At 47.3% G+C, this 26,867-nt stretch overlaps 1 protein-coding gene across 9 annotated transcripts in view; it reads left to right on the top strand.

The window, feature by feature from the left end:
• The window catches only part of LOC143366817 (uncharacterized), a 200,748-nt gene that overhangs the window by 69,174 nt on the left and 104,707 nt on the right, over positions 1 to 26,867 (top strand). For 7 of the 9 annotated variants that reach the window (XR_013084827.1, XR_013084828.1, XM_076808215.1 and 4 more), the window contains one exon: positions 664 to 852. The exons of 1 other annotated variant lie outside the window; for it this stretch is intronic. Coding sequence is in view for 3 of the 8 variants with exons in the window: in XM_076808212.1 (XP_076664327.1) it covers positions 664 to 852 (189 nt within the window). In the remaining 5 variants the exon portion in view is untranslated. Of the gene's footprint in view, positions 1 to 663; positions 853 to 19,292; positions 19,504 to 26,867 lie in introns of those variants that run through there. One more of the 9 variants, XM_076808213.1, reaches the window with a different exon arrangement.

Raw genomic sequence — 26,867 nt, 5'->3', positions numbered from 1 at the left:
ATCTCTTTCTAAGTTGATCTCTGTTTTATAGATTTTAGGAGATTAAAGAATGCATTGAAGCTTGGCCCCGTGTAAACTCACATCGGTTCGCTACCATGCTTTACGCGCCCGCGAGCGGGCGCGCGCCCCCCGCCCCAAACTAACCCAAAACCAATACTAATACCCAGTATCAAGCTGATATCTCTTTCTAAGTTGATCTCTGTTTTATAGATTTTAGGAGATTAATAAGGAGAATGCACTGAATAACTGTTGAATCCGATTCTCCGCTCTGTCGGTAAGATAGAGAATGACATTGAAATGGTAAAAAAAAAATTTTCGAGTCGCCAAAAATCCTTCTCGCAAACGTTATTTTTATGCAAAATGAAGCTATTTGCAAAATTTCAGCCCAATCGGGTTTGACCGGTTTTCGGAAGTATAGCCTAAATTCATCCGAGGGATATGGTGTCAATCTAAATAATCAAAGTCCCACTTGCCGCATCAATCTTAATTAAGCTTCATAATCTCAATTCTGCATTCATACTCTCAGAAATATAGTAAAGGCGAGTCGATGCAGTGTTTCGAGAGAAGAAAATCTATACTCATCCCAAGGATCCAGTTGGTCGACGACCACCTAGGAAGTAAGAAGCAGAAGATATTGAAAGCGTTCTCGTTTCTGTGTTTCAGCGATCAGTCAACGCCGCGTCGCCAGTTACCGGGGAGTCTACGAGCTTCCCTGAGCTATTCCCACAGCCATCGGCATAACCACCTCCACAGACATGATCCACCGCTACCACCAGCCTACTGCACACCACCACCTCCGCCGGCGTCCTCGAGTTACCCCACAGTGCAGCGTGGTTGCGCCCTGCATTCGAGGTAAGTCGCACACCCTGACCATGTGCACCTCGAGCCTTAATTGTCGTACGTATGTACAGTGACGAGCGAAAGTGTAAACACCGAACGCTTATAAAAACTGGGGTAGTAACTAATAATTTTAATTATTTTATAAATATTGGGTCGTTATATTTACAAGCTGAGACACATTCTGCTTCCTGTTTATTAGTTTAATGTCCTGAGGTCTGAGCACCAAGCTCTTAATATCCACTTCGCTTTCGGAAAAACGAAAAATAGTATTTTTCTATTGCTACTATTCGCTAACATTATCGGACACGAGAGGGGTAAGTTTAGGAGAAGAAACGGTTCCGTTCGTTCCGCGAGAGTGGACGCACGGGGATGTAGCAGCGGGTTAGATAATTGTTATGTAAGGGGAGGAGAATGGGGGAGTAACTGGGGTAAACTGTGACTGGTTCGGTGGATTTGCGTGGAACGGGGAAAAATACGGAGGGCTGTAAACATGTACGATTGCAAGTCGATCGATGCGAAACGCGCGAGTACTATAGCTGGGGATTAAATTAACGGAAATGTTTTCCGGGCGATGGGAAAGAGTTTCTGGGTGGATCTGCGTACGCTCGATATCCTGAATTTCTCTCGGAGACTTACATTATGGATTTGCGATGACAGTTGGGCGACGTACAGGGGACTTTTTAACCGACTTCAAAAAGAAAGGGGTTGTATGTATGTTACACGTATTATGTTTGTCCGCGAATTTCTCCGTAACTACTGAACCGATTTTGGCGAAACTTATTGCATTTGGTTGGGCTTCAATCAGCTTAAGGTGAATGTCCCAATTTCTGCTCATTTAAGAGGTTACTCGTCAGAAAGAAGGTGTAAAAAATTTGTTTGTCATCAAAATTTGCAGAGCAATTGATTAATTCTTTAATAATAAATCAACCAGTGGAAAAGTATTTAAGAAAGATGTTTCAAGGTGTTTAACTACTAGTAATTTGTAATTAAATATAATGCTTTAAATGTCCGTATTTCTGCTCACGAAAAATAGCGATGTACGTATTTCTACTCACCATTTGTACCAATTTCTGGTCACATAATATGTTGCCTTTTCAGGTTAAAATCAGTTACATCTTTATTGGAGATGTTTTATAACACAGCAGTAAAGCATAAGATAATGATAAACAAAAAATAAAATGCCTTCGAATAGAAATAGAGGTTACAGCATATATTGAATTGTCAGGTTATGTTGCTAAAATTTTGGTGAGTAGAAATGCGGACACGACGGTGATTTACTTGACCCTAAACCTAATCACTTGTTTTCTACTTAAAATAATCAAGAATAGTAAAAAATCTACATCCAGAGCACAATACGGTATTTGTTTTTGTTATTCTTTTGTTATCTTTTACTGCAAACACTATTTTCTGTCCAATTATCGAATACCAATAGTGACCCTGTTCCTACCACAACCAGCTAAAACACGGTCGAAAAATCATGAGTCTCTCATTTTAAAAGTTTTTCGTTGCTTATGCTGCACTTTGATTAGCCCCAAGCTCGTGCAACACTCGCGTAAATGTTCAAATAATTTAGAATTATTTTGTTGCAACTATAGTATAAACGTGACGCTTATAATAATAAGAAAAATACAAAATTAGTAGAAATGACGACATGAGCAGAAATTGGGGCATTCACCTTAGTCATGGAAAAAGAATTACCAAAATCGGTCAAGTAGTTTTGAAGTTACACCAAAAAATAAGAAATCTGTTTCATTATTATACATTGTATGCGCGGGACAGGCAAAGGACGGAGTATCAGGCGACGTATATTTCTTTGAAATAACTAAAAAGTACAAAATAAAAAATTAAAAAAAAATTAAAACCGACTTCAAAAAAATAAAATTGCGCTATAAAGGAAAAAATAATTTTGTTCCTTATTTAATCTACGACTCTCAATTTTTTTAAGTCGGCGCCATATTTACACAATGCAAATGAGTCGTAGATTAAATAAGGAACAAAATTATTTTGTACTTTTTAACGCTTTTTTTATTTTTTTGGATTCGGTTTTAATATATATTATTTAAACAAATGTAGTTATATAACTTAAATAACTAAAAAGTACAAAATAAAAAAATTTAAAAAAAATAAAACCGACTTCAAAAAAATAAAAAAGCGTTAAAAAGTAAAAAACAATTTTATTTCTTATTTAATCTACGACTCTCAATTGTTTTTAAGTCGGCGCTATATTTACACAGTGCAAATGATGAGGCGCCGACGTAAAAATATTGAGAGTCGTAGATGAAATAAGGAACAAAATTATTTTTTACTTTTTAGCGCGTTTTTATTTGTTTAAAGTCGGTTTTAATTTAAAAAAAAAAAAAAAATTTTCCCTGCCGATTCGCCAGCAAGCGAATGAGCAAAAGGAGGCTGAGAACGAGCCAAGTAGAGGCAGGAATAACGAGTGGCATTCGGTTTCGAACGGGCCAGAACAGAGTCGGGATTAAAGGTCTCGTTGAAAGAAGTCTAGTGGCCGCGAAGAGGCTGTTTCCGTGCTCGGTGCTCGCTTTGCAAGAGCAGCTACTATAACGTCCATTCTGTAACGACCTCGTGCCGACGCGGCTCTAAAAGCATTTGATGAATTTACCGCGCCGGTCGGTTGTGTCGCGCTCCGCGTCAGCTCGACGATAGCCGAGTCGCGTAACTCGTGGGCAATAACTCTGCTCGAGACACTTTGACGGAGCGTAACGTGAGATTACAGTGACAAAAGTCGTAGACTCGAGGGATGTTAGAATGCAATACATACCTACTCAAGAATACACAGTAAGCACGAAACATTCACAAAGGTGATTGAATTTTACGTAGCTGCAATTTCGCAAGCTAATGCTTCCCATATTTTCCTTCGGAAGCTGACATGCAAATTGCCCGCATATGTACTGTCCTCTTTTCACCACCAATTTTACCTATTTTTGACATCCACGAAGCGATTTCGCGCACAAGACTTAGCGCATAGTGTTTAGGGGGCCGTCCTTAAATTATAGAAGGGTAGTTCTGGCAATTTTATACCTCCTTCCACCCCCCAGTTTAAGAATTTGTAAGATTTTATATTCCAATCTCTGGATTCAACATTTTTCACGATTTAAAACAAAATTGGTTAGGCTACTCATATTGCAAATTAGGTTAAAAAAATATTACGTAAGACGGTGCCTGACTCCCTCTTTCCACCCTCGTAAGAAAACGTAAGAAATTCGCGACTGCCTTCCCCTCGAAAAGCCTCACGTAATTCAAGAGCGACCAGTAAACAATAACAAGCGCATAAAACCTTCTGCAGTCGTTACGAAACCCCTCTACCGCAAGCAAGTAGAATCGCCCAGTCATGAGTCAGACGCGTCGAAATTCCCCGCTCAGTGCCGACCCCAGCGAGCATGGGCAACCGAGATTCGTCAGAACGGTTAGCCAGAAGCGTTGTCAGCGATCGAGGAGGAAAATCCTGACCAGGGGATGCCCAGTAACATTTTAATTTCCAGCGGGCGCGAGAAAGATCGTAGTCGCGCCCGGTTAACCCCGATGTTCGGTGGCCGAGTGGAATGGCGATGCATTTCGCATTCCCTTTTCGATCGAGGGGGCCGTTGGGTGGTGGTGCTCTCGATGAATGTCCTCGCGTAAAAATCGTCCCCACGGGTCACGTTTCACCGACTTCACGGGGATTACGGGACGCTTGGATACGCGTACAAATTACAGATCACCACCCCGTGCACTATCGACACACATATGCGCCCGTGCCGCGAGTCCTCTTCCTCTTCGCCCACCGATAAAGAAAATAAACCGCTTTCTCTATCGACCACCCCTCCGCTCGTCTGCACCCCCGCGCCCCTCGCCAGACCCTCTTCCTCTCCTCGTCGTCGCTGGAGCCATTTAAATAATCAACCGGACGGAAGACCCTTACAGTTCTCTTCGTTCTTCCTCCCTCGCCTCTCACTCTACCCCTGTTTTCCTTTTTCCACGTCGCCTAGTTCTCGCCCTCCCCGTCGCCGGTCTCTTCTGCATTCTTTTATTGCTTCCCCGCTTCCCTGCTTCCTTTTTCTCGCCCCCCGGTCTCGATAGCGGGAAATTTATGCGCGGCTACGTTAAATTCATCGGCGAGAGTTCGTTAACAGTTTCCCCTCGGCTGCAGCGCTGGATTGTTTCGCGCGGCTTTGACGGGGCGGAGGAGCAACGGGCTGCGCTGCGGCCAGCAGATAATGCGCGACAGGCTTGCGATGGACTGGGGCTGGAAGATCCTTGGAGGAATAATATCCGGGGTGGTTCTTCCATTACGATATCTTTGGAACGTGGGTTTACTTTCTCTCTCTCTCTCTCTCTCTCTCTCTCTCTCTCTCTCTCTCTCTCGTGGAGGCAGAGAGGGAAATAATGGGGAAAAAGGAAAGCTAAAAGGAAGAAAGGAATCTCTGTCTCTCTCGTGCACTGCATATCCTATGGCATATCCGTGATTTTCATGAATTTTTTGTGGAAAATCTAATGTAGTTTAAACTGTTTCCTTTTTACGCTTCTCTCGCGCCTAGTCGTTGATTGAATACTTGACTCTGATAATTGAAATCATAGGTGCTTCGCAGTGAAACACTTTCAGAGGGAGACGCGGCACGTGGTTCGCGGCGGACCCACGCCAGTTAACGATATTTTCAGGTTTTATTCTGCTGTCTCGTTGTCACTATTACGACCAACTGTGTCACGACACACGTGACAAATGTCTGAAGCGCGCAGCGGCATTCGAAAGAGGAGAAAAGGTTGTGCCAGCGGAGCTTCGTTGTCCGTTCGGTTCCAATGCTTTCCACATGGCCGTTCGCACGAAGGGAGTAGTCTTGTAATTGCGCATCACCGATTGTCCTACTATCGGAATCGCGCGGTGCTGAAATACTTTGCTGAATCGCGGGCGTATATTTTATTAAATTGCCGCAGCTCCAATTTCTACAAGCGCTTAATGCATCCGGCAGGAATCCATTAGGCTCGCTGGTTTTTTAATGGGCAAATAGAACGGCGATTTAATTTTAACGCGTTTCACCGAAATAGAACTTCGGTCAACATTTGTCTCACCGCGTGAATTCTACTCGTAACGCGAATTCTACTCACAAATAATTCGGAAACGTTAAAGTATCTACTTGGCGCGGGACAATAGGCACAGATTCATAATTGGAAATTTGTACCTTGGACTACCCATGTGCACGTTATCGGCTGATTAACGAGTCGCGGTATAGTCACTTAGCCGTGGGTACAAAGGAATTTTAAATTATAGTAATTACAGGGTTCCGTCGACGAGCGTATCGAATTAATTACGTGCCTCGCAGAGGGAGTTAATTAAGTATCAACTATTAACGAGTAGGTGTTTGCGTTAACCCTTAAAGCTGTTTGCGTGAACGTCGGCCGTATCGGCGATCGAAATTCGACAACAGCGTTTAAACCGTCAAATAGAAACAGTGATCGATGAGCCTCGTACTTCGCGAGCTTAACCGAGTCGGCAGCAACGCTTGCGATCGCAGGGGGATTTCCATCGTTCCCAGCGAATCCGCTGATCGATGCAGCTTTGTTAAATCATTCGCTTAGAAAATTATTCGATCCTCGTTTATTTAAAAATCGATCCAATCTGCCGCCGAGGTACGCGCCTGTTTACGCGCGATTTCGAAACAGTATCGGGAAAGCGAGCGGCGCTATTCGTCGCGAGAACCGATACGATTTAATTAAGATTCCGCTCGGTGCAAATATTGTCGCGAACGGAAGACGCCAGCCGGTAGACGCCACGTGGTAGATCGAGAACAAACTTGCGGCTTACTTCAACTTCGGGAGCCTTAAAGAGATGCGTGATAGTGGCCCATAAAGAAGTTCAATTACGGCTGGCAAACTTGCGGTGTGTACGCTCCGCAAGCTGCCGCGGTGGATTTACTCGCAGCCCGATCTACTCTTTCGATCGCACCGGGGTAAAGAAAAAAAAAAAAAAACACTGTTCCGGATTTCCACGGAGACGATAACGCTTTTATTCAGCCGGCCTCGAAAGTTAATTAGAAAAGCAGCGAAGACTTTTAATGGGCTCGCGCGGCAGCGAACTTGGAGTCCAATGAACCGGAAGCCTTCCAGGGATTCGTTGCTCCAGAACCGAATAACTCGGACGTGCGCTGCAGTCCAACTGTTATAGGTACCATGTTCGCTTCTTTCTGCCATCTGACGCTAATAGATCGACTTATAAGCGACAATTTTCTTCGTTCCTTCGAAGGATGGCGGTGAAACGTACGCAGGGAAGTTGGTTGAAAGAGAACTCTGTAGCGATACTTTCGACTCCGCCACCAGAGGGCCTGTCGACCGGTTCAGCTTTCTCGCAAGTTCTCCCTCAACTTCCGATTTGTATATATACACGTGTTTCGTCCTGTCTCCTAAAATCCCAGCGTCTAAGTTAGGGTTGCGCCAGTACTCGATTCACTTGAGTAACTCGAATTTCGATTATTTTATCCAATAATTATTATTACGACGAGTTAGTTGCAGATAAATTTTCAACTCGAGAATTTTCAAATTGCTCGAATTACTTCGAGTTGACTAGCGCTTTGTACAGATAGACTAGTATTTGACATTAAATACATAAGTATTCGAGTAACTCGAATAATTCGAATATTTACGAGTAACTCGAAAGTTGGTGATCTGTTCAAATATATTCGAGTAATTCGAAGTCTTACGAGGGCTCGTTATTCGAGACGTGTTTAAGCTATTCAAGCAGCTCACATTTCTTTCAAACAGTTCGTCAATTTGAAGTAGCGCTCCGGGTACTCGCACGCCACCTAGTCTAAGGCTGAGGACTGCTAGGTGGGGTAAGCTCGTTACCGATGAGTCCACCAGCGGGCCCAGGACGAAACGCAACGTCCTTTTGCTTCCCTTCGATCCTATCCCCCTTCTGCAGGTGAAGAAACGAGTTACGATGGGATTAGGAAGCACACTATGTATAATAAATTCGGATAACATACGCGTTGTAGGTATCGCGAGCAGTCGTTGACGAATCTCCGATTTTCCATCCAAGCTGGTGCGCCGCACCGAAAGCAACGTCCTTTATCATCTGCCTCGGAAAACGTCGGACGGTTTCATGCGGCTTCTATTTTATCCCATCATAAAAAGCTTTACTTATCCAGCGAGCATAAAGCTCCAGGCAGCGTAACGCAGAGCGCAGCGTGCACCGGGTCCGTCCTTGCCATTTTTCCCGCACGCCAGCGCGGAATTGCGCGCCGCTCGCCAATGCGACGAGGGAGATTTTACGGCCCCTATCCCTTTATCACGATTGCCTGATAATTGTAAACACTCCCACACGCGGAATGCGAATGCCTCTGAATTATTGGGCAATCTTGTGCTCCTGGAAAGAGCAGCTGAGGTCGAAGACGGTTGCACTCGACTATCGAGATTCTGCTAAGTAGCTGGATCCGCATTTAGCAGCGTAGAAACGTAAATGTATCTGCTTTTTAGGGTCACGAGTATTCGCTGACATTTTCCGAGCTAGAAACAACGCGCATCGATTGTCACAACCAGGCAGAACTGTGAAGAAAAGGCTTGTAGCCCAGTTTCTGTAAACCTACAAATTTATGGATCGGCTCGAGTGCGTTCTGCACTATGGAGGCTGATCGAGTTCGTTTCCCTGGGAGCGACGAAGCTGGCTGGATGCTGGGAAGTTCGAGGGACGCGCGAGCCGTGGGGCGCGGGGCGAATGAGCTGTATAGGGGAGAAGACAAGGGGGTGGACAAGGGGGGTGTGGACTCAGTGTCGTTGGCGAGGGAAGAATGATAAACTTAGAGCACGTAGGCGAGAATCGTGTTTCGTGGAGGCTAGGTCAGGGCGTCGTGAATAGAACGGCGACCCGATCGATTTTCAGGAAATTGAAGGATAGTAGCCCCTGCAACTGGATTAAGCTTTCAGAAGTTGAAGCTTCGAGCTCCTTCCCTCTACGTCTCTCTCTCTCTCTTCGTGCAGGTACCGGAGCGTTATTTCGTTACAGGGGCAGAAGTAATAACGTTGCATTACTCGAGGTAAAAAGGGAGCCTGCCATAGGTAGAATCCGCTATTGCGCTTTCAAATATTGTTATCCTTTTGCCAGCGGATCGTACTCGATTACAAACTGTTTGGATAGCCCTGGTTCTACCCTATTCTTCTATCAGGAAAACGGCTCCCTTCGAGGCGTTTCTTTGTAATAAGAGAAGCCTCTCTGTCGCCCGGCAGATTACTTGCGTCCGCGGTTTTCACGGCGAGCAGAGGGACTAAACGGTGTCGCGGAGGGTACCGTTTTGTCCCTCGGAAAATAATTGCCCGGCGATCCATCAGCGCGTTCGAAAAGGCAGCGCGAGCGGCATGACAAACGAGCGTTGGAAACTCGTCAGAATTTTTCAATCGGGCCGCTGGAATCCCGGCTGGCCATTTCGTCTCCGTTTTCCAATTTCACCGGCGCGCCTCGGAACGAGAGCCCGCGATCATAATTACGGACGTTCTGGGCTACAAGTACGCCTAATGAATAAACCCACCCCCTCGCTTTTACTAAAGGAATTCGTTTCCCGTGTCCCCTTTTCGCTTTTTCCCTTCTCGGAGCCGCGCGAGTTGGACATTCGCTCGGCGAGCCAGGAGGAGCTACGCGGCGGCCGGTTCCAATTTCCACTGGAATTAGAATCAATTCCGATGCGTTCGATCCGGCCGGCACGTAAGCACAGCCAGAAACAAAGCACAATTTTCGAGGGCTATCTCGGGGACTGTGGCGCCGGGTAATGAAAGTATTTCCTGGCTGCAGTTAAACACCCTTAAAGCTGCGGGAGAAATACGAAAGCCCGATAGGGAGGAGGGTGGCGCGCCAGGAGGATCTAACGCCTCGAGGATTCAATGTATGACCGGGCCCTCCCTTGTTTATAGAGCCGGGACAGCGGTATTTTTGTTAAGGAGTTCGTTCGTTCTCGGAAGCTCTCGCAGCACGGAATTGTAGAGGCTTCTATCGATGGCTGCACCGAATCACGAAACATTTAGGAAAGCTTCCAGAAGCAGGTCGAACGATCCTCCTCCCAGCGTCGCTAGTCAGAAATTACATCCCCTAATGGAAACCAACCTGCGAACGCTTCGCGAGCCGGGGAAGCCAGCTCTCGAGTTTCGCAAGTGAAAAGATAAACGCGACATTCAGGGAATATTGGGCACAGGGAATTGAAAGAGCGTCCTCGCAAGGCATCGCCAAATTTTGCCGAGGAACACGCGCGGGGTCTTAATACCTGTTGGTAAAACGCGTCAATTGCAGCGGATATTTGCTCTCGCGGAAATTCCCGGTCGGGGGTATCGAAGCCAATAACACGGCGAGCTTTCAGAGCCGTACGGATGATAATTCCTCGCGATGAATCGGCTCTTAGAGTTACCGGAAACACGCTGGCCAGCGCGGCGCGCCGATCGATGAGAGTGAACTCCAGGCGAGCAGACGCTGCGAGCTTCGGAACTGTAATTATTAATCTCCATAAAAGACTTGAGAAAAGTAAAAAAATTACGCCAAGTACATGAAATCAAATAAATCACAAAAAATAGAAGATAATAATAATTATAAAATAAAAAGAGATGTGAAATGAAAATGAGCTGCGCGTACATAAATGTAATGATAAATACAAATAAATATTTTAATACGAATAAACATTTTATTCAAAATACTTCACGTTCACCACGTATGTAAGTAGTAAATCCCGCAAATTATTTCCTGATCGAGGAAAACACTTTCGAGAGAAAACTGTGAAAACTTGTTTTGTTACAATCCGCCCCGGCCTCCCCTACAATTTCTCTGTATCAACCTCGACACCCTTACGAAGTACAAATCTTCTTCGCGATTGATCGCCAGCGGCAAGTTTCGCGAGGCACCTATCCGTTACTGCTTAACGATTCCATGTTCGCGCATGGACCGGCTAGCTTATTCGAGGAAGCTGAATTTTTCTTGCCGGAGTGATGGTTACGCGGGTGCGTAAGCGCACGTAGCTGCATCCCACGTGGTGCATAATGCAGGAAGGTACTCGTACGTCGTTGACTGGTCCGCGATATCACGTGCACGGGCCTCATGTGCATGCAGCTGCGGGCTGCAGGCATGCACAGGCACGTGCGCGCACACCGATCCATACGTTTCCAGCTCGGCAGAGGAAAGTCCCTGCATAAATACCGTTCTACCCTCCCTCCTCCGCGAAAACCAACGGGGTGATTCCCTTCTCAGCCGAAATTTTTGCGAAACGTCCCTCGGGCGATCGTCGCTCCGCGGAGCAGTTCCTCCAGGTCCTTTTGTGTTCGTTCTACTTTCTCTAGGCCTCTGTATCATCCCCCGCCTTTATTTCGCTGGTAGAATGTCCTTTGAAAGAATTCCAGCGAAACGGCGACAATGCCCCCTTTCCTAGACACAGTGTCTGTTCATTTGTTATTATAAACTGGGTCGTTTCTGCCGCCTGCAGGTGCAGATATCAAAAGTATCGCCGGAGCAACGAAAGGTAAACGCGCGCGAGAAGTGGGTGGTGGGCAGGGGTAGCGGAGGGCTAATCTCTGGGCTGTCTCGTTCACGAGATACACTACGGTTACACGGCAGAATCACGTGGATCCGGAGCGGCGTATAGATCTTCCTAAATGGCCCGTCGCCGCGATACATCGCTAGGGCTCGGTACCCCTAAGCTCGACGCAGCGTGTTCGGAGATCGACCGATCCCCGGCGCTTCAGCGGCGAAGGAATGCTTAAAAGACCTTCCGGGTCGCAGCGACGTTAGCCGGTAATGGAATTGCAGTCGTTGGAGACGCGACGTGCGTAGACCAGCCCCGGTCTCAGCCTGTAATGGAATTCTGTGGACCAGGCTGCGAGGAGTAGCTGGATCGAAACGGCACGGACGACTCGCTTGGGACCAGCCACGGACGAGTTCCATGGGATTGGATATTAATTAGCGACGAGCGATTCAATTAATTCCCGCGTATCCTGTGGCGACCGCCGACGCGATCTCGTTCGCTTCGAGAGCGAGGCGAAAGTTAGTTGCCAGGGGTCGAGACTCGTTACAGGTGCCGAGCTCCGCGCTGCTAACAGTTTGTACCGTGGCCGCCGGTCGCTCGGGACATTCTTTGTCATCGTTATTTCTTAGTTACCGGGGCTTAGAGCTGGTTTCTGATCGAGGGATAACCCTGTTAACAAGTTAAAGAGAAGGACCATCCCGGGCGCTCTTGCCGCAAACTTCGCTCGGACAAACAAACGACGCGAATCGAATTCCAATCTCAGTCGAGGAAACTGACTTCCCCTACCCGCGAGACTGTCTCCAGAGGGGCGGTCATTTGGAACAGTGGACACTCAGGGCGGACTGAATTCCGAGGAACCCTGGTATATTTCTGTAGCGGAGGGGACGTTACGCTTCCAACTGCTCGTCCGCTTCTCCAACAGCCTCGGGAGGATTTATCTTGGGGGCCGATTCGCGGCGAGGGAAAATCCCAAAGTTTCGACGCTGCTCGGCAAAGCTCGACGCTTGATGGAATGCAGCGGCGGGCATCGCGAGCGGAACAGCGGTTTTTCGATCCCGTGAACACGCAGACGATACTTGGGCGCGCGAATTTAGCGGTGCTCGGGGCTCGGGAGCTGCAGACGCGTTTCGATGGAACTTGGGAACAGACGGAGCGTGCTACTCCAGGTAACTCGCCGCGCGTAAAGGCTCGTTTATCATTGCCAGACACCGCGTCGGCTGAGAAGTTACGATCCTCGTACACGCGGCTCTTTACGTCGTCGTTGTTGCTCGTTACGAGCTGCCTCTCCGCTCGTCGATGAACGGCGCACCGTTTGCTCGCGATTTACTCTCCACTTACGACCAGACTTGCACAACTTTCGGTTTTACTTCCGCGCTGCAAGTTGCTTCTTCTGTCTACCGACGTCCGGTTACATTGAATTTTCTTGCGGGCAGGTTGCTTACGACAAAATTGGTTGCTGCTAATATTTATATTGGAGGCATTCGGCGTTTCGGAGCGGCCTATGGTGCGAATGGCACATTGGTGGCGCTCCCAAAGGGTAAAGTCACTACAGTGGCACAAAAACGTAGCGTAGCTACCTATGATAATTGTTTGTGGGTAAAGAAAGGAACTAGTCGTAAACGCAGCAGAAATAACGAGCCGCTTGAAATTAGGTAGGTCTCCTGAAGCCCACCAGATCGTAACACTTCCCGCCCCTGTTGGAGGGGCGAGGAAAATCAATGCATTCCTCCCCGTTGTGGCCGGAAAGAGCCACAGAAACAATGAACAATCCATCCGTCGCTCGACATATTCGGCCGATTGAAAAGTCGGTGAACAATCAAATATAACAGAAGCCTCGACGCGCGCTTCGGTTCCCGCGCTGAAAGTCGCTCTCATTGAAACGAGGCTTCGCGCGAAAATAACGATCGGACGAATTCGTTCTCCGTTACCGTTGCAACTGAACCCGTCTCGCTATTCGCCGGGCGACGTGTGCACGTGTGAACGTGCTCCATCACAGAGCGTAGCAGGCAAACTGCATAGCTGCCACAGTTTTTCAAAAGAGATACGCTTTCCTTTCGCTAGGAGCGAATGGCCGCGGGGGTTGATTGGCTGAAATCAAGCCCAGTTTGTCGTAGATTTTTCACTCGCCACAGCGAGGCGCAGAGAAGTTCGAAACACTGCGCCAGATGCACACGAAATTGTTAGGGTTTTGCTGACGTAACAGCATCCTATCCTGGCAGAATTGGCGAGTAAAAAATTGCCCGGTGAATTTGGAACGTTGCTCGAGCAACCGAGGAGACAAGCTTCTTTGCACTCGAGAACTTTCAACCCCTATACCGGTGTCGTGAATTTGCGTGCTGACTAAGCTGCCGGATAAATTGCACTCGTCACAGTACTCTAGTTACACAGTCCCGCGAAATTTCCCGCGCATTCCTGAATTCTTGACTCGGGTGCCGCGTAATTAACGATACGCGAGCGTGCATTTACCTTCCGAATGGATCTGCTTGTTCACCGTCTCTTTGTCCCTCTTCTGTTGCAGGTGAGCCCCATCTGTTTTCTGAAATATTTGCCGACGGTGTTTGCCCTGCGGGTAATGTAAGGTAAGAGTCCACTCGCGTAGCGCGGCCGTGTTTCCACTCGGACCGCCATTCCGCGAAATTGGCAACAGGGAATGTGCATCTGTCCTAGTAACTAAATATGTAAGTACTATCCCATCACCATAGAACTCGCGAAAAGTTCCCTCAGCGATGATCTCCTAGCATCCCCTAAATCGCTCTCGAGCGCACAGAGGACCTGTCGATCGCTGGAAAATCCGTAGAAAAATCGCGCTACACTCCACTGGGATCGTGCTGGAAATTCAGGAACCGTAGATCAGCTCGGCTCGCACGGGCGCCGCGTCGTGGCTAAATGGCCTTGGAGTTTTGGAAGCATCTTTGAAGCGGGCCCCAGGCGTCACGAAGCACCCTGTAGAATACCGTAGAACGCAGTTCAACGCCCGGAAGTCGGAGACTTCTGTCGATACTGGCTGCTACCGCGGCGCAAGCCTGGAGTCTGCCCTTCCCGTAATATTTCACCGTACGAATTCGCCTATGATTCATGGATCGCGCGTCGGGACTCACGGGCACGTGGAAGCTCGCCGTCGCCATCGGCTGACCGTTTTCTCGATCGGCTAATAAAAGTCCCATCGATGTCTGGAGCGACAGACGCTGCTCGGCTTGCTCCGACGAAAGGCGTCTTCGCTGTCGCTTTGTCCGCGCTCGAGGGAACCAGGACGACGGTATTCGGGTCGCGGGACGAGGAGACCGTGACGGAGGAAACAGAAAAGAATCCGCGGGGACCGGGTCGCGCGATAATAAATAGTGAACGTGTTTAGTAGGCCAGGGTGACTCGACCGCGAACGGATGATCGCAGTTGGAAGCTGACCAAATGTAAAAGCTTCTTAGTTTTCACTCCGGTGACCCTGTTCGCGGACGTTGACGAAGGCTGAGCGACTTAGCTCGCGATCGGGGATCGAGAATCGGGGATTCAGGCGGGGCTTGCGCTGCAAACTTTGCGTCTCGACCAACTTTTTCGCTGGGAATTAACGCGGCACTAGTGAAATCGCGAGTGAATAGAATTGGCCATGGGAGCTGGTCATTTTGCGGCAAGCCTGTTACTTATTCTGTGAAGGTGGAAGTCGAGGGTCGCAGGCTCTTATTTGACATTGCTTTTACGTAGAAGAATTTTAGATGCGCTTCTTGAGGTCCGAAGGACCCGCAATGCCTCTCGAAAACACTTTGTGTCTATAACCACGGTCTCTGAATTCTTATCGTGGCCACGCCGCTGCAAGCTTTCTCCGTTCCTGTAATATCTCGCGGAGGAAATATTCCTTACCACGAATATCTGTTTAATACGTCAAGTGCCAGTGCCGCCGTTTGAGAAGTTCTGTCTGCGGCGAGGCGTTTGGTAGGCAAAGCACATTCTACGTGGTCGCAAAGGAAGCTTTCAGATCTGTCTTAAAACGAGGACACCGGGCTTTAGTAGGTTAATGCGCGAGGAACCGAGGATCGTTCAACCGACCGAGTTCCGATCCCATATATTCCGACTGTTTATCCAGATTTTCGTTACACACGTCGAGCATCCACAGCAGCCGCTCGAGGGCCAAGGTTAATTCCAGTATTTTCTCGGTAAATAACGTAGGAATTATTGCGGACCGAAGAAGAACTCCGCGAGATTTAGGTCGCGTGGGAGCTCCCCGTAAAATGTTTTCGCGTAAGCTGTTAAAAACGACCAAAGTTTCCTTTGGCTTTTACGGACTGTGGTGGCCCAAGTAGTTGATACACGCTCCACTACGCGCTGACCTGGACAATGTAAACAGCGTAGATTACCACCCACATCTCTATCAATCGTTAGACCTGTAGGTGCGTGCGTGCGCGTGAGTCGTTTCATCGGCTGTTCATTCATGGCCAGCGGTTCATCCTCGTGACGAGGCTCGATCGAGTGAAGGAGGATGAAAGAGGATGAACGGAAACCCAGCAGGGGGATGGATGTCTTGCCTCGGAAGGTCTTCTTTAAAGCTCGTTCGCGCCGTCCTCCACCCAGCGAGGGAATAACGATAATAAAGTGGACGTAGCGTTGGCGTTCATTCAACGGGGATAATCGTGGCAACGCTAATTGCGACTCTCGCGATTAGATGAATGGCAGGATGCTTGGGGAGGCCTAGAACGTCGAAACTAGTTCTTCCCTCTTTTTTTTTTTTGCCCGGGAGCTGTGAGTAACGTGGCGGATCGCGACTGTTTGCAGCCTTCCCTTTCACCCACCAGAACCCAGGCAAGAATTCTGGATTTGAATTTAGGTTGCCGCGAACGTACTCCTCGCTGGTGGACACAGAACGACTGCTTCGCAAAAAAGTTTCACCGTTCTCTGGTTAAAAATATTCATGTATGTACAGCGCCCCGACCGCATTGTGCCTCTTGCCTATCCTCGACTTTCCGTTTCGCCGTGGTCCCTGAATTAATTTAGCGCGCCTGAAAGGTTCGTAGTTTTTAATTGATAGCAAGGAGATGTCGACAAGCAGGGAAATGCGCGCGAACAGTGCTCGCCGCGTCCGTACTTAATTTTTAAGGTGCTCCCAGCGAGACAGCCAACTCTCGCCGCGACGTCGAAACTTTTCAGTTGCTTTACGTTGTTAAAGTTTTATAATCTCGAGCTGGGGGACAAGATTTATCGCGGGCAAACTTCATCCCTTTGGCGCTGGGAAACCGAGAGCTCGCGGCGTATGGATATAATGATTTTCGTGGATCAAATGTTTTACTACCGATTTTTCGTGTACCCGTGACAATGTGTGCTTTGATCCGTATTTTCTTTTACCTGGAAAAGTACTTGGGATACGTTCCCCACAGACGTGTTCCTCGTCGGAATTTCTTAAAATACATCGCGACATGGATGTCACAGTGGCGAGATTGCAGGCTATTGCGAAGTACTGGAATTTGTGCTACACGGTTCCATTATAAAATTCTGATCCACGGACTCCTCCTTTGTCGCAGAGGCCCAGCTACTTACTCGATACATCGAATCAAATTATCGGGAACGCGTTCTGCAGATTTCCTTTGATTTCCGTTTACTTTACAGTACTTTAGAATATATTCCTCCAAATCTCGAGATATTAAAGCCAGGGACCCTAACTGTTATAACCTAAATTTTAAAAGTTATGGCATAAGATTTAATATTTTTGTTTAAATGATTTTGGTTACGAATAACCATTATCGATGACGGATATCGATTTTGGTTACGAATAACCATTATCGATGACCAGAATTTTTTTTTGGTTACAAATAACCATTATCGTTGACGAGAATTTGTTTTGGTTACAGCGTAACCAATATATATTGCGGGAATTTTTTTTTTGGTTACGATATAATGGATATATCTATAGAATTATATAAAGAAAGAGACGATTTTTATGTTCACGCAAAACTCAAGAACTATTGAATCGATCTTCCTCGAAGTATAACACGTTATTCCAAGTTACTCTAAGGCGGATATAGACTATGTAGCATGTCTCAAAAACGCGTTATTAACATGGAACGAAGAGGCGCTTGGTATGTGTTCTGCTGGAGGGAAAATAAATCTCCCAAATTTGGAGAGAATCTTATCTTTTCCGAAATATTTGAAGAAATTAAGCTTTTTTTCAAAATACTTAATTTTCTTAAAAGATAATTCTAATACACATGAATCAATCACGCTAATATCTCGGGCGAAGCCGAGACGACGGTAATATATATATTGCGGGAGTTTTATTTTGGTCACTCTAGGCCATCATCAATTTTTATTAATATTATTACGAATAATTTGTATTTATGAACGATATACAATGAATTATAGAATTCATATGTTTTAATCGATAAAAACACATATGTAATAATTATATATTTTATTAACTACTTAGGGCATAAAATCGGTGTTGAGTTTTACAAATAATAATTTGTGTAAATTCTCTTCTGATAAATTACAGCGCGCCGCGGCTCCCACAGTTCGCATTCCAGATATTCTACAGTTCAATAGTTATACCGTAACCAAAAAAAATTCTCGTCAACAATAACGGTTATTCGTAACCAAAAAGAAAAATCTGGTCATCGATAATGGTTATTCGTATCCAAACAAAATTCTGGTCATCGATAATGGTTATTCGTAACCGAAAACAATTTCCGTCGTCTATAACAGTTATTAGTGACCAAAACAGATAAATCTTAATATTTTTTTAATCACTTGATTTTTCGGAAAATTTATGCAGTACTATTTAACGAAGATTGACTTCCATTTAAATAAAAATTAACTTTTTCTCAATGATTTTTTTCGAAAAAATTTAAAAAATAACTGTTATTTCCGGTCTCTGATTAAAGCAGAGACATATAAATTTATTTTCTTGTTCTTACGTTATAAGCACTGAAGAAGAACATCTATTACTCTGAACGTGATATTATCCCGGACAAAATTACAGTGATTGTGTCGTTCACGTCAAGCTACTACACCCCATCCCCATTTATGGACACTTCCTAAATCCAGGATCAGACTTTTCCGATTTTTCCACCAATTAGAACTTCTAATCCCCCCACTGTCCTTACAGCTAGAAGTTCCAGGAGAGAGGAAACTCGAAGATAAAGGCCGAGCGATCATGAATACATAGTAACTTGCTACTGCAAAGTAGGATTAGGCATTTATGGTTAATTAACAACCAAACTTCATAGAAGCGCAATAAACTGCAAAACGTATCCCAAACTCGAGGATAATAATTCCACTTAAGGGGTGTTCCTAGTGTGACGGTTAAAAAACTCAATTTCTCAGGAATTAAAAAAAGAAACAAGCATTGCACGTATCACTTTGCATGTTTGTAGCTTTATTCCATCACCTTTTAAGTCAATGAAATTTTTTTTGTACTTATAAATATGCATTTATAGCGGAATAGGAGCATCGTGAAGAGAAGAATATCCTTCCGAATGCCAGACCTGACTTAAAAGGTCATAGAATAAAGCTCCCAACTTGCAATACTTGTTTCTTTCTTTAATTCCGTAAAAATTATTATTTTTTCTGCTGTCATATCAGGAAGACCCTTCAAAACCCTTCCCCTAAAAACAACCAAAACCCTTTGCCCCTCTCTTTTCCTCGCAGAGAAAAGCCCCTGGGCAACACGACCGAGCGTCCCAGAGACAGCCTAACGTTTTTCAATGAACCGCCAAAGGGACAGAAGGAGCCTAGCGCGGACCTGGTGTGGCAGTAGACGCTAGTATTCGACCACGAATATCGTCTGTTCGAAAGGTGGCTCTCGTAAGGACAATGCGCCGTCGACAATTTAGCCCCCCGTGGAGGGGATGATGCGCCGGTATAGAGGCAGAGGTGGGGCGAGAGAGACGCGTGGTATCGCAGGGGTGGTGGCGGCGGTGGCGCGAGGGGTCGAAATCCGACAGGGTGAAATGAGGGTGGAAAAGGCGCATGCCAGTTGTGCCGTCGCCGCGTTACGTGTCGGCCAGCAGGCTGGGCCTTTCTCCTGCACCCTCTCGCGAATTTCCCCGGCTCGAGTGCCCGCGTACCGTGTGTTTCCTCGTTCCTCTTTCCTCGTGCTACAGCCTCGATCATCCCCTTACCGCGGAATCGTCCCTTGGACAGCTCGTGAACCAGCCCGATCGACAAACAGTGTCTCTCTCCGCCGCGGTGAACAGTGATGATGGTACGCAACGACAGTTTCCCGATTGCCGCTCGTGCCCGCTCCAATTCAGCCGGTCTGATCGATTGTTTTTGATAATTAGCGGCGGTAGGCTGCTGGCCGCGGCGCAACGACCTCCTCCACGAGTCGCTCCTTCCTCGGGGGTGATTCTTGTAGGGATAAACGGCGCCTCGAAGCGGCGTCGTCGCCGTATCTCATCGACTTTCACGTGTCGCGCTGGAACGCCGCTCGTTAGGGGTAGTTTTTTTCACCGGGGGGGTTACTTATCGCGAAGTCCGCGTAGAAACACACCGCTCGAAATACGCACGGTCGCGAGTGGCGGTTTGTTAGTGGGGAGAGTGGATTTTTTTTTTAAAGCGAAGCTTGAAGATTTCCTCGAACAGACAGCGGGGATCCGTTGACCCTTTGAAGTTGGAATTTGGTTTAAACTGTGCAGCGTAGAACCATGGAGAAATAGGGTTGAAAATCGAAACGTTATCGTGGACTCAGGAAGTGCGTCACGAGGTTTCGGAGCTCTCTGAATGTTGAAATCGGTAGACGTGATTTCTCCGCGGGTAGGAGTTGCTGGCGAGTGGAAAAATCGAAGCACAGCACCGCGGAATATGTACCTACAATGCATGGCCACGCGAGGTCGAAGCTTATCGCGGGGCCATTATCGCGGCGAGAAAATTGCCAGTCTTCGCGCCCTCCTTGGCCCGAAAACCAGGGGGTCGCGACCGGATAGAAACGCACGGGATCCAGCCGAGCGATAGCGTCGATCTGGTCTAGCCTCCCGACGCCGCGCCGTCGTCGACGTTTCTAATGGCAGACGAGGCAATTAGAACGAGTGGAGGAGACCTTGACTTTTTAACGGGACGCCTCGCGCTCCGACCAGAACAAAGGGACGAGTCCCTTTGCGCCGCGATTCCACTTTTCTCCACTTTATGCTCCCGATTAAGGAAACCGCGGCTCTGTCTCCCTCGTTAACGAAACTCGAGCACGTTGTTTGGATAATTAGTTGCTGCTTTGAGGGCAAACGCGACGGGTAACGAGTAAATTGTAGGGCCTGCCTGCTTCTTCTTTCCTTTTCTTCTCTGCTATTGGAAACACGACACGCACCGTTTTAATATTATAATTGCGCTCTACGTTGCGTGCAGCTGGTAGCTTGGATCTTCGCGAACAGTTAATACTGCAGGGTTATTGTTAACAAAGCGCCCCGAAAGTTAACTCGCTTTTGCCTTAGAATAAATGTCGTCAGTACGTGCTGAGTTAAAAAAGTCCGAAGGAAGGAAAGCCCACGAGCATTTTTCAGCCTCGACGATAAGGGTTTATTGTAAAAGTTACAGGGAACGTGTCCCGCGTTCTTGTATGCAAGTTCAGCGCCTCGCCATTACAAAGTTTTCGACTATTCGACGAACTTCTTGTCGTTCCCTGGTTCGATCGGTCGCTTCCACGATCGTTGCGGCCACTTTCTTCCTCCTGCTGACAATTGTCGAGTAGCTTTCTCTTCCGTCACCTTCTTTCGTAGATGAGAATTTGATGGTGTCATCGCTATCCACAATTCTCTTAGAAAGCAACACGAATTCTTGCATTACAAGCGTAATTAGGTAAGTCGAGGTGCAAGGGTTTGCGAGGAAGGAAACTTTTCATCTCGTGTCCAAGGTGAATCACTTAATTTAGATACCAATGGACCGGGGAAAGATTTCTTGCAATCAATCGCCAGAAACATCAATTGAAGAGTCGTTGTAGGAAGTACTTAAGTGCGAAAATTCAGAAAAATTTAGCGGAAAATGTTCTACGCGCCAATGGTAATATACTGTGGTATAAAATTTAATTCTTGCCACTTACAGTGTTTTCTACAAGGCCTCTTCAATTCCCCATTCTCCAGATCCATTATTTGTTGCACTTTGCATTCGATACTAAATGTCCTTCCGAACCCAACGCTCTTTCCCCGAGAATTTCTTAATCACCAAGAAGCGGCTATTTGAAATTGTCAGAAGTCGAGGTACGCTCTCATCGAATCTAGAAGAGTCGTGCAGCTGCGAAAGGAAATGCGCCGAGGAAGCCCAAGTTGGTCGCAGCCCCTGCGATTCTCGCTCCTCGCTGCCACATACGGGGCGCCTTAAATTTCCAGCGATAGCAGGATAATTTCCGTCGCAAAGGGCGGAGGAAATATTCCCTCTCCTTTTTTCCTCCTCGCTCCCCATTCCCCCACCGCTCGCGAAACTTCCCCAGGAGCTGATTAGACCCGGCAATTTACAACTTGCTCGCCGCGTGCCCGATCCGTGCCCTTGATATCGATCCCCCTTGAGAATTTTTCGGATCGCCGGAGTATCGGCGAGACGCCAGCGAGAGTCGGCCCAGTTTCGCGGCGACTGAGATTAATTAAAACTCGCCGGAAGCCGGCGCAACGTAATCTAATGAATCCCGTTGCCCCGAAGAGTCATCGGAAAAGCTTTCATCCGATTTCCTCTAGCAATCTCGCCTCGCGGCTTCCATTAAACCCAGCCGAACCCTAGTGCAATTTTTCCTAGGCAGCGGAGATCCTCGCCGAGGGTCGTAAGCGCGGTCGCGGCGCCGCTGGCTGAAATACAGCGCTCCTTGGTGATTCGGTAATTCGAAGGGCGTAATGCCGCGCTCCTCGACGCGCGATAGGACGCTGCACACGGGCTCCGTGCACCGCCAGCCCCGTGGATGTCCATATCAGCCTGACGTGCTCTGTGCATTCAGCCACGAGTGACGCGTGTCATCAGCCTGCGCTGGCGGCTTTCAGCGGGAATTAGTCGCCGGAAAGATAAGGAATAAAGGGGCAACGGGGGGTCGGGACAGGGACGAGGCTGAGGAATTATCGTTGAACCGCGAGCAACGTAAATAACTGGCACTCTCCTTTCCCCTGGCCTTTTACAGTAAATATTCGTTACGAGTTCATCCGCCGGGCGCGAACGCACAACGTGTAGGAGGCCACGAACTTCGGCTCGAGCTGGCTTGTTTATTCAAGCAGCACCTACCGTCGATTCAATCGGCAGCCGAAGAAAAGGACAGTGCGTGAGAGAAAGTGGGAGCGAATGACACAGAATGAACGTTGAATATGAAAGTGACTCGATATGATCCAAATCACATCGTGTTTGGTCTTATCTTCATCAGGAAAATCTCATTAATATGTTAAAGATATTTTCTTTTGAGTAAAACGAAAAACTAAAATATTTAATTTGTCATTAAGGCTGCGTTCTTTAAAGGCCAGGCCGTCGGCTTCTTTCGAAGACGCCACCGGAATGCTCGCTCTTGTTTTATCGCAGGGTTGGCTTGTTTCGACTCGTGTCGCCTTTCACGCTTGACGACTTTGTTCCGTTGCACATCACCCCAGTTGGCGGGGCGAAGCGATGATCGTATAACGAATACTTACTTATTATATAATGTTTGCGGAGTCGAAAGCTGGCATATTTAATCGTAATAATTCGTGTTAAACTCTTAACCCCTTCACCGTCTCACGCCACTCTGTTTCAAAGCGTCTAACAGCGCGCTCTCTGAAAATACCTTGGCTGTCGGAATTTGATATTTTCTGGTCGAACAGCATTGCACAAGCTCTGGCTTACGAGCCGACTGTTATAAAAATACCAGTGGCGAGGTTAGATGAAATATTCAGTACAGCTCCAGTGTCAGATGTTGATCCTCCGAGTGAACGTTAAAAATACCAATCTTCCATGAATTATCGAACAATCCACCCACTCTAATTTCCCGTTAAAAGACTCGCTCCCAATCGCGAGGGTACTTTTTTTCCGTCCGCGAGGGGCGCCAAGTGTAATCGACTCGTTCAAAAACAGCTTGCAAAAAGGCTAGCTGAGCGGGAGTTGGAAACAATATTGTTTGCATCGATTTCTCCTCCGATTCACGGCGATTAATTGCGTTTAAAGCGAGCGTACCTGTAAAAACCGGCTCCCCGGGCACGTTCTTGCGAGAGGCGAAAAAAGTCGCAGGTTTTTTCGCCCGTATGATCCAAAACGAATTTCCATGGCAAAGGGGTGAAAAAGCTCATCACCGCAGAAGGGGTTTAACAATGCAGGAAGCGTGCCCCATAGGGGATAAACGCAAATACAAACCGTTGTTCTGCTTTTCGCTCGTCCGAGAATTATTCCCAACGCTCTTGGCGACGGTCTTCTTTTTTTTTTCCACGCGGACCCACGTCTCCCTCGCTTTCGACGTTCAATTACATTTTCCCTTCTCTCCTTCTTTTTTTTTCTGCGCGAAATTGGGGTACCGTGACGGTTCGGATGCATCGTTTTGTCTTCCTGTCACTTCTGAAGTCTCCGTGTCACGAGTGTAATCGATGAACGGAATCTCGCGGCTACGTGACCGGGGGCCTGGATTTTTTGGAGGCGCGATGTTCCACGCAGCCACTGCAGATAGGGAAATCGAGCGGGAGAGCGAAGTTTTGAACGGTCGGGGGAGAAACGTCCGATGGGACGTTTTCACTTGTCTCTTTGGAAGCTTCTGTGTTTACCATTCTATTCGAAAAGTGAATTAAAAGTAGCAAGTTGGATAGATTGAAAAGTAGTACCCAGAACCGGAGGAAAAGAATGCTTGAGAGGAATCGTGGAGGCACGCGCGGAAGAAGTACGTAGGTACCGTTTCCTGATGCCTCTTTTTTTACACCTGGCTGACAAGGGAAGATCGGTTACCCAAACATGCCGTTTTTTTTTTAAACTGCGCAGGTTTGTGCAATTTTTCGTTTGTGCCCGTTTTCGGTTCCTCGGGGTGAAAGCACACCTTAATTATTCGTTGACACTCTGGGTGTGAGCCACCCATAAGCTGATTTTGACGCTCTGTACTTTCTATATGCAAAATAAGTATCTTTTCTCCAAAGTCGACTTATAAACTATTTTTTTTCTTCAAATATTATAGATGAACAACAACTCTGTTGATTTTTAGCTTCTAATATTGAAGTTTGTAAAAATTACAATTTTGTGAAAATTTTCTTCGATTTCTCTGGATATATGGTAACCTAGAATTTTTCCACAAAAACTGCGATAAAATTGCAATAAAAAAAACTATTGGAATATATTCTAGAGATCTCGAAAATGACCCATGATTTTTTTCATAACGATTGGATTCTTTGAATGAGAATGGTAGTCGTTCAAAAATTGCTCTGGGTGTGAGCCACCCAGGTATGTCAAAGTTGAGCGAAAAAAAGGTGTGTCAACGAAGGGTTAAAGGTTGATGTGTGATTTCCTACTTTCCTGTATATTTTGAAAACTATAATAGATATAAAAAAAATGATTACAGTGGGGGCTCGTCGGCTTTTCGCGCTCTATAAAGTTATGCAATCGAATTGTTTAAGATTTGGAATGACGAACGATTTTCTATTTTCACTACAATGTTTAAACAATTTGATTACGCAGTCTTATAGAGCATAAAAAGTCGTTGAGTTTTCACTGCAATAATTTTGTTACACCCATCTACTTCGCGATATCCAGGAAATTAGGAAATCACACGTTGGCCTTTGAGGGATGCTTTCACCTTGAAAAACCAAAGACGGGCACAGGCGAGAAATTGTCTGATACTTCTGTCGGGGTCCTCCACGAGCCTGCACAGTTTTTGTTAAATCGAAATGTTGGGGTAACCGAGCATCCTTTGAGAGTATGGAAGGCTTTGAGCGCATTGAAATGCAGCACAACATTTGTCAAACAACGTTGTCGGAATTCGGACATTGTTGTGGATAGTTTCTGGAGGAAAGTGTACACAAACCGGGTGCTTTTCGGGCTTGGTTACAGGAGCAGAGGGGTGGCGAGTAGGAACGGGGTGTTCTGTGTAAACACGATACAAAGGTAAACACTTTAGATGAGTTTACATATCGGAGGAATGCACGGTGTCTGCAGGGAATTGGGGAAGTGTCGTGGGATCTCAGTCTGAAACCGCGCTCCGCAGCCAGCAGGAAAAACGGGAGTAGGTCATCGAAAAAGTGGCTGGATCAGAAGGGGCGTATTGAAAAGAAGCGAAGGTAGGACCTCCGCGTGAAAGAGACAAGGAGTACTCGCGAAACGTGTAACAAGGGGCGGCTGGAAAGGCCAAGGGCGTCGTCGAGGATTCGACAAGTTCAGGGGTGTCGTATCGCGAAAATGAAGGGCTGAAATATTCACGCGCGACCGGCGAGCGAGAGGAAGTTAATTCGGACAGCTCGTGAAAAATGTAGAGACCGGTAGTTAAGTACACGAAGGAGGAGGAGCGAGAAATCCCTTTTTCGTCACTCGTGATCGGTGGCTGCGAAAATAGCTAATCTCGTCAACTTCGACCCCTTCAACGGGGAACTTCCAAGATTACTCGGAATCTTCTTTAATCTGGGAATTTCGCCGAATTCCTGTGCCCCTAAACGCCGCGACGGCCTTGAAGCCCCGAAAGTCTCGATGGTTCGGTTGATCTTGCGAATCCTCCAAGTTTCTCCCCGATAATTTTGATCCCGAGCAGCTCGAGAGAGAAAGTCTTCTCGGTCTCAACCTCCCCTCGATACGAGCTGCTTTCCAAATCGTTCGATCCATTCCCGCGGAAAGTGTTGATAGTGTTCCTTCTCCCGAGAAACATGGTAGCGCTGGAATTCTTCTCGGCCCCCGAGTCTCCAGTCCTCCATCTCAGATTTGCGTTCCTTGCAAACGCGAGGAACATCGTATCCAACCCTTTGCACATCGTTAAGGGTGCGTTCACCCGGGGCGACCTCGATCCACCGCCAGACCATCTGTCCAGTTGAGAAGCGCTGCTCTACGATCGAAGGCGAAAGAATGTTACGGAAGAATGTTTATGCTAGCGGTCGGATAGACGGAGAGAACCCGGCCGCTTAAAAATTACCGCCGCGGCTCGCAATTAGAATTGGCAAACATCGAAAATAAAAGGCGTCGCGAGGCTTGCTCCGAGTCAGCGAACGTTCTCGGCGCCCATTGTTCCCGCGCCAGTACTTCATCCGGGCTTCGCAAATATTGAATCGGTCCCATCGCAGCCACCCTCTTGCTCCCCTGCTTTCTATTCACCCTGCTCCCCCCTCTCCCTTCCACTTTCCCTCGCTGCCACCCCCCCAGCGCCGCCCCGGAATGACATCGTTGAACGAACCCTGAGCACAGAAGTAAATGCTAATCGGAGAACGCGTCCTCCGTCGCCCGTGAATTAAAAAGAGGTGGCGCGAAATGTTGGCTTTACACCACTGACCTTGTCGATCCCTGGTCTGTTCTCCATTGTCTTCTGTATCCTAAGCCTCCCGCATTGTCGCGAACATATGGACGCGCGTCGCCCATGGTGCTCGAGGGTTGCAGATTTTCGCGCACGCTGTTGGAATCGGCGGTGAAACGTAACAGCTGCTCGAGGATCGTTTCTCCCCGGGGCACACGTCCTGCTGGGTGATCCGGGGA

This window comes from Andrena cerasifolii, chromosome 3 (genome assembly GCF_050908995.1).
Source record: "Andrena cerasifolii isolate SP2316 chromosome 3, iyAndCera1_principal, whole genome shotgun sequence".
Classification (NCBI taxonomy): Eukaryota; Metazoa; Arthropoda; class Insecta; order Hymenoptera; family Andrenidae; genus Andrena; species Andrena cerasifolii.
Note: the sequence above shows the minus strand (reverse complement) of the source record. Positions and strands in the feature narration are given on the sequence as shown.